This window comes from Otolemur garnettii, unplaced genomic scaffold, assembly GCF_000181295.1.
Source record: "Otolemur garnettii isolate 467f Iridium unplaced genomic scaffold, OtoGar3 scaffold00161, whole genome shotgun sequence".
NCBI lineage: Eukaryota > Metazoa > Chordata > Mammalia > Primates > Galagidae > Otolemur > Otolemur garnettii.
This window is the reverse complement of record NW_003852556.1, coordinates 2,722,025-2,729,582: the sequence shown is the minus strand read 5'-3', so window position 1 is coordinate 2,729,582 and position 7,558 is coordinate 2,722,025. Positions and strand designations below refer to the sequence as shown.

The following is a 7,558-nucleotide window of genomic DNA, read 5'->3' as shown; positions in this document are numbered from 1 at the left end:
GTGGCGTATACACCAACCAAGCTGTTTAAAAAAGAACCTTAATTACTGCCAAAGAGTTATAGCTTTTACATATTTTCAGCAAAATAGAAATTGCAATCTAGGGCACTGATCTTATTTAAGATTTTTACTCACACTTGTTTTCAGATAATCTGTATGTCAACTTAGAGATTTCAGGCCATCAAGCAAAACGCAGTATTTTAAAATTAAATTAAATGTAATTGCCCTTGGGGGCCACATCATTTTCTCTTCAGCTCCAATGAACATTTTCCTGGAGCCTCCCCAGGGTAGGGGCCCCTGTCCCAACACTGGGCACCAAGCTCTCTGAGGACAAGATGGATTTATTTAAAGGTTTTAAGCCCCTGAAATCTAGCCTAGCACTAAATTCTACATAAATGCTTGAGGAATGGGGCTAAATTCCCTCCATTTGGCCACATTCCACTTAATCCTCCAATCAAGGCAGATTCCAGAGCAGCCTCAGCCCCCGGAACCAACCACACAATCTCCGACCAGTATGCAGCCTCCGGGCCCTCACCCTACGGGGTTCTTTAGCACCCCAGGAGCACACCAGAGTGCTCCCTGCAGCATTCTGCCAGCTGGTGACGGTCACCTCCCCACTCTGCCAGCTGGTGACGGTCACCTCCCCACTCTGGTTGCCCCGTGGGGAATCCAGGCGCTTACCAGCAGGCCTCATGGAGGAAGGGTGCGGAGCTGGCCTCGCTCCTCCCTTCAGCCTTCTGCTGTGATCATGTCTGATCCCTCTCTCATTAGGATTCACATAAAAATACCACCCTGGAGACCACACTGACTATGATGGTTCCCTCCCCGCATCTCCTGGCCAGCAGCCCTGAGAGGGCACAGGCTTCAGAGGCTTGTGGCAGAGGCTAAGAGGCTTTTTCCACCTGTGCTCTCCCACGTGGCCTGGAACCCACAGGAAATAACAGCATCTGTTCCCTTCCAGGCAGCCGAGGGGACCCCGGCCCCCCAGGACCACCTCCCATCATCTTGCCAGGAATGAAAGACATTAAAGGGGAGAAAGGAGATGAAGGGCCCATGGGGCTGAAGGGTTACCTGGGCGTGAAAGGTGAGAGTCTGGCCTCTAAGCCCCTGCCCTGCACCCCTGCCCTCTCCAGAGATGCCCCTGCACTTTGCTAATCTTGACTTAGGTTTCTGGCCTCTGGACGCCCTGATGTCTTCACAGCGGGGCTCACAGTCGTCCTCTGATGTCAGAGTACCTTTGCTTTCCTTTTTAAAGTTTTATAGCGCTTGGACCTGCAAAATGCAAACAGACTGAGACACTGAAAATGTGGGGTGCGTAGGGGCTGTGTCCTCACCAGCATCACACACCTGGGTCTCCCCACAGGTATCCAAGGAATGCCGGGGATCCCTGGGCTGTCAGGAATCCCTGGGCTACCTGGGAGGCCCGGCTACATCAAAGGAGCCAAAGGTGACATCGGCATTGCCGGCGTACCCGGCCTGCCAGGATTGCCTGGGCTGAGTGGCCCCCCTGGAATCGCAGGGTTCCCAGGGTTCACAGGAAGCCGGGTGAGTGGGTCGGTTGCTGAACTTGTTCTTGTGAGCTCCTCTTCCCTTCGCTCTTGGTGAAAGCCCTTTGGTCCAGCATTTGCTAGGGTAAGAGTGACCCGTGACAGGTTCAGAGTCAGCCTCTCAAGCTTTCCTGTGTGCACGGGGCAGTCAGAGGAGGTGCGTGGCCTGCACCACACCATGGCTGTCAGAATGCCCCTCCGGCTGCTCTTGGCCCTCTTGTGGGAGGGTATTTGGCAACCCAAGGTGTCTGCATTTTCTCGGGGGACCTGGAGAGAACAATACTTGAATTTGTCACATGCGTGAATCCCAACACGGACACAGGTCAGGCAACAAGTGACTTGTTCCTTCACACGGCAGACGTGTTTGGGCACTTACTTTGGCCGAGGCTCTATTGCTATGGTAACAGTGGTGAGCCGCTCACACCTGTACTGAGTGCAGTGTACTGTGTGTAAGGTGACGCAGAGCCCCACAGTCTGTGCCTCATGGAATTCTGCCTTCACGTCTTCATTTGAAAGCCTCGTTCCCGCGCAGCCCTCAAAGCTGTCAGTTCTGCAGTGGGGGAGGTAGAAGGTCTAGCCACCTTGGTGTGACCTGTGGCCACAGGTTCTGGTGCCTGCCTGTTTGTCCAGGGGCACGGAACTCTCCCAAAGTCTGCCTCCCCCCACCCCCAAAGTCTATGGCTGTGGGTGTCCTCTATCAGTCTGTGTGCAGCTGGTGAAGTCACTAAAACAAGGATACCTGGGCAGCCCATAGCTCAGTGGTTAAGGTGCTGGCCACATATACCAAGGCTGGTGGGTTCAAACCTGGCCAGGACCAGCTAAAAACAACAATGACAAGTACAACAAAAAAATAGCTGCGCATTGTGGTGGGTACCTGTAGTCCCAGCTACTTGGAAGGCTGAGGCAAGAGAATCGCTTAAGCCCAAGAGTTGGAGGTTGCTGTGAGCTGTGACACCACAGCATTCTACCCAGGGTGACATAGTGAGACTCTGTCTCAAGAAAAAAAAGACATATGTCCACCAAAAGACATGTATGATGATGTCCACAGCACCTTTATTCATAAAAAGCATAAAACTGGAAAACGGTCAAATGCCCATGAACAGGAAAAGGAATAAACAGACACATTATGTTCAGACAATGGACTTGAACTCAGCAATAAAATGAGGTTACTGTAAACTCAGCAACAATCTGACTAAATCTAACAGACTTTGATGTTGAGCAAAATCAAGCAGAAACAGAAAAGTACATATGATACGATTCTATTTATGTCAAGTCCAAGAACTGACAAGATTGTTTGATGGAGGTGTCAGGCAGTGGCCCCTCGGGCAGGTCACCAACTAGGAACTTTATAGGAGGCTGGGAATGTTCTGGCTTTATCTGGGGAGCACGTGAGTAGCACTTCACTGACTGGTGCGTTTTACTGTGTAAGTTATATTTGTCTCGATACATTTGAGAAAGAAAAACAGATCATTATCTAAACAAGGGTGCCACCCATGGGCATCATGTCCCAGGCTCCCAGAAAAGTGGCTGTGTTAATGGTTCAGACCTCGAGTGTAGTCCTGCCTGGGCACTGACACCACAGTACTGAGATCCCCGGGTCGGTGCCAATGTGGAGACCACTAGCACCAGGACAGATCAGAACCCTCACTCTCCCTCTGGGGAGCAGGCCACTTCAGAGAGGAAAATTGGTTTCTGTGGCACTGGCTGACCCAGACATCGTCCCAGTCCATTAGCAGCCAACATCATTATAGAGTGGCCACCCTCTCCCATAGATGACAGTGCGCTGCGGGGGTCTATTTCATGACCTACAGGACAAGCTCTTAAGTCTGGCACCCAGGTTGATGTCCTGGTCCTGCTACTCGCTGGCTGAGTGGCATTAAGCAAATTCCTGACCCTCTCAGAGCCTGGGCTCCCCATCTGGCACAGGAGAATGCCTCTGTCATGGGGTCGATGTGGGGCTTAGATAAGCTGTGGAGGGGGATCCAGCACTACGCCACGTAACGCCTGCAGGGTCATCGCTGCCACCATCGTGGTCTGCACTGCACTGATGAGCTTTAGGCATTACAAAATGACAAGATCACAAACCTGGAGTGTTGTTTTTAGCATATGGAGTAGTGAAATAAATAGGCTAACTCCTTAAAATTACGCTTACCCCGCTAACGGTCTTCTAAGACGGTTTCCTGTTGACTTGCAGGGTGAGAAGGGTGCTCTGGGGAGAACAGGCCTTTACGGCGAAGTCGGTGCTACTGGTGATTTTGGTGAGTGTTGCCCTCACAGGGACAGCCAGGCGTCCACAGCTCACCCGGCCCTGAGGGCTGTGGGACTGCAGGTGCTGCTGGTTATCTTGAAGCACCTTATTCTTGCTGAGAATTTAACACAATAGAAGTTTCCAAACTAACCACCTCCCGATAAGAAGACTGATTCTTCATCTTTTTTGCATGGCATAGGTGATATTGGGGACACTGTGGACTTACCGGGGCGGCCAGGCCTGAAGGGCGAACGTGGCAGTGCTGGGACATCAGGTGCGTGGGTTTCCCTGTCTTCAGCTCAGCCATCGCTCCAGTGTTGGGCTGTGTGTGTCAGGTTTTATGACCATCATAGAGAAGGGCTAAAGTCTTCAAGCCCAATGCGCAAGACTGTCATTTTTAATTAGATGAAAACTGAAGATAAAGTCAGGAAATCTCTGTTGCTCTGCAGCTGGATGAGAGTAAGTTAGGACGGCACACCAGGGCAGGAAGAGTAATCACAGCCCTGGCCGTGAAGGGGGTGGACGGCCCAGCAACTAAAGCCTCTTTTCTGAGCATCACTGCAGTTCTAACTTCCTGCCTGTAGGGGCAGCCCGAGGGGCTCTTTCTAGTCGTGCCTTTTTGCGAGGCGGGGTGAACCCCACACTGTTCATGTTGCCTGGACCTTATGTCCTTCAGGGGCGGTCCTGGGGGGGGGGGAACGGTCATCCAGTAGGCGCAGAGCCCCAGGTGACATGATTTCTGTGGTTACAGGTCCAAAGGGATTCTTTGGAGAGAAGGGCACGGAGGGTGACATCGGCTTTCCTGGGATAACAGGCATGCCTGGAGTTCAAGGCCCTCCAGGGCAGAAAGGACAGACAGGTAAACTTCTGCAACCCAGAAGCTTACCCACGTGGGCAGCTCCCAGGACCCCAGAACAGAGGGTGCAGGCATGCCTGTTCCCTGCGTGCTCCCACCTGCTCAGACCAGGACGCTCACTCCTGTATACCACTCACTCCCCAGCCTGGCTGGGGCACCTGAACACTGAGCAGGGGGCACAAGAATGGAGAAGTGTCTCTGTGGCCTTTGTCACACCTTTGAATGTGCAGCTGTCCACACAGGGCCCAGAACTGCTGGAGGAAATGAACTGTGGGCAGGCTCAGGCCCTGGGCAGCTCCCTTGATTTGTGCCCAGCCCCTGCAGGCTCTGAGGCGTCTGTGTGAACAACAGGAGAAAAATTTAAAAACACACAGTATTTTACCTTTGACAGGGCTGCCCTACTTCTGTGGAACTTGAATGTGGGGGGTCTGAGGGCACAGCAGGCCCAGCTGAAGGAGAGCTCTAATCTCCCCCAGACTCAGTGCTCAGGCCCTCAGCCCCTCCCACAGCGCACCTGCCCCTCCAGCCCCACCCAGGGCAGGTGTGCAATCCACGCTGCACAGGCTTCATGCTGTGTCTACTCCAACCCTCAGGCTTCCCAGGGCTGACAGGGCTGCAGGGGCCGCAAGGAGAGCCTGGCCGGATTGGACTGCCTGGCAGCAAGGGTGACGACGGCTGGCCCGGGGTGCCTGGCCTACCAGGTGAGGTGGCACGGAGTGCAGTCTCCCCAGACATTTAAACAGGGACACGGGCAGGTGATAAGCATGTCACTCAGTTTGCAGTCGCCCCAGGCTATCGGGGCAGCATTTTGCCTCCCAGAAAGGTGCCTAAAAGCTCCTGGCGAGGCCTCAGGGTCCTCTGTGGTCCCTGCTCGGGAAGCACAGGCCAGATGTGGGACAGCCCGAGGGTGTGTCATTCTGCTGAAGGTTCTCCTGCTGCCCACGAAGCGGGCCCTGGGGAGCCCCCGCAGGCTTCAGGCCCAAGGGGCCTCTTCACTGTTCAGCTCCACATGCCAGCCCAGCTGCCACCCTCTTGCTGGCCCTACCTTATTGTCCATCCTCAGAAATCCGGAAGAAATGGAAATAACCTCAAGCTGTTTGTTCTAAGTGCAGTTTTCAAATGTCTACCAGTGACCAGGTGTCAGGAGGAGGCACCAGCGAGTCACCTCCCAGGCTCCCTCTAGCTCTAGCAAGTCCATAAAAAGGATTCTGTGAAAACTTGGTTTAAGTGCAGTGGTTTCTTGAGTAGCACGAGATCAGCTGACATGTCCTGTAAATTAAGTATGCAGGTTAACACCCCCCTTTGTCAGGGCTCAGTAGAATTGTGTGGGTGATAGTCCTACATGTGTAATAACCAGAAGTGAAACCTCACAGGTTTCCCCGGAAGCCGAGGGATCGGTGGGTTACACGGCTTGCCAGGCACCAAAGGCCTTCCAGGATCCCCAGGTACTCTGCTGCTGCTCTAGAGTGGGGTAGGGGGTGGGAGAGGCTGCTGGGTTTGCCATCCCAGACTACAGAGGGGCTCATCAACCACCAGGTAGCCATCCCCAGGGTGCTAGCCTGGGAGTCCCTGGGGAGGAGGGTCTGTATACCCAGGGGACTACCCTGGGAGTCCCTGGGGGGGAGGATCTGCATTCCCAAGGGGCTGCACTGGGGGTCCCTGGGGGGAGGGGCTGCATCTCCAAGGGGCTGGCTGCTCTGGGGCTAGAGGGGAGGGGCTGCATCTCTGAGGGGCTGGCTGCACTGGGGCTGGAGGGGAGGTCTGCATCTCCAAGGGGCTACACTGGGGGCTGTGGTTCTGAAGAGAGCTGAAATGTAACCCGAAAGTCCATTCCTTAGAATCAACATTGGTGTTGAGTTGACCCATCAAGGCTTGTAGAGAAAACAAAGCTGGTGCTTTGTCAGCAGCACTGTGGAGACATTTGGGACGCACTAAAGGCTCCCCTGCCCAGGGTGGCATTTGTCATCCTTGTTTCATGGGCATGAGGAAGACAGTGCACGCTGCCTGGCCTAGGCAATTCTCAGAGTTGAGAAGGGATAGCTCTGGCTGCCCCGGGGTTCTGGAGATCAGAGACTGGAGAGCAGCCCCCGGCACACCCTCCCCTCCCCACTGTGGGCAGCACTGCTGTCTCTTTTCACAAGGACTCAAATCCCATCATGGGGTCCCACCTTCATGGCCTCTTTGGAACCTGATCGCCTCCCAGAGTCCCCACCTCCAAGGGCTGCCACATTGGCCTTAGGGCTTCAATTTATGGATTTGGGAGGCGACATACTTCAGTCTGTGGCAATGACACACCAGTTTTTTGTTCCATGGGAATAAGAAAATGGCATATTTTAATAGCATTTGTTTTGCTGCTTTTATTAACTATTGTAGCACATTTTTTTTCTCTAAAGAGGGAATATAAAGTCCCATTATTTCTGAAATCCAGTGACAGAATAAGATTGGCACCACTGCCCTCTCTGAGATGTTGTACTGCCATCCAGGTGGCCACAAATCTTCCAAAGGAAGCATCACACTTCCCGAAAGGAGGTGCCTCCAACTCTGCCCTCCCTGAGAAGCTGAGGTAGCACCGGGGTGGTAGGGAGCCCTCAGCAGCTTCTCCTTTCATTTAGTTCTTCTCATCCTAAATCTTAATATCCTTGTCTTTTCAAATAATTTTTTTAGTTTATCAATTGGACTAATAGAATAATACTTGAAGGGCATAGGGCAATGAGGGATGGGTTATTTTATTACTGACTAGTCTTTGTATAAAAGATAACTAATTCTCTTCAATTTACAAACATTATTCATGTTCAGTGAAGAAAAATTTTTTCAAATACATTTAAACAAGAGAAAATAAACGCCCCCAAACCTATAGATATTAGAATGTATTCTTTGTAGATATTTTATGTAACCAAAACGTCATCTATC

The 7,558-nt window shown here is 52.5% G+C and overlaps 1 protein-coding gene across 1 annotated transcript in view; it reads left to right on the top strand.

The window, feature by feature from the left end:
* Positions 1-7,558, top strand: part of COL4A2 (collagen type IV alpha 2 chain) — a 172,023-nt gene that overhangs the window by 151,756 nt on the left and 12,709 nt on the right. Inside the window, 7 exon segments of the mRNA XM_023519194.1 lie at positions 959-1,081; positions 1,361-1,542; positions 3,739-3,802; positions 3,992-4,066; positions 4,544-4,651; positions 5,242-5,349; positions 6,022-6,093. Of these exon segments, the coding sequence (XP_023374962.1) occupies positions 959-1,081; positions 1,361-1,542; positions 3,739-3,802; positions 3,992-4,066; positions 4,544-4,651; positions 5,242-5,349; positions 6,022-6,093 (732 nt within the window).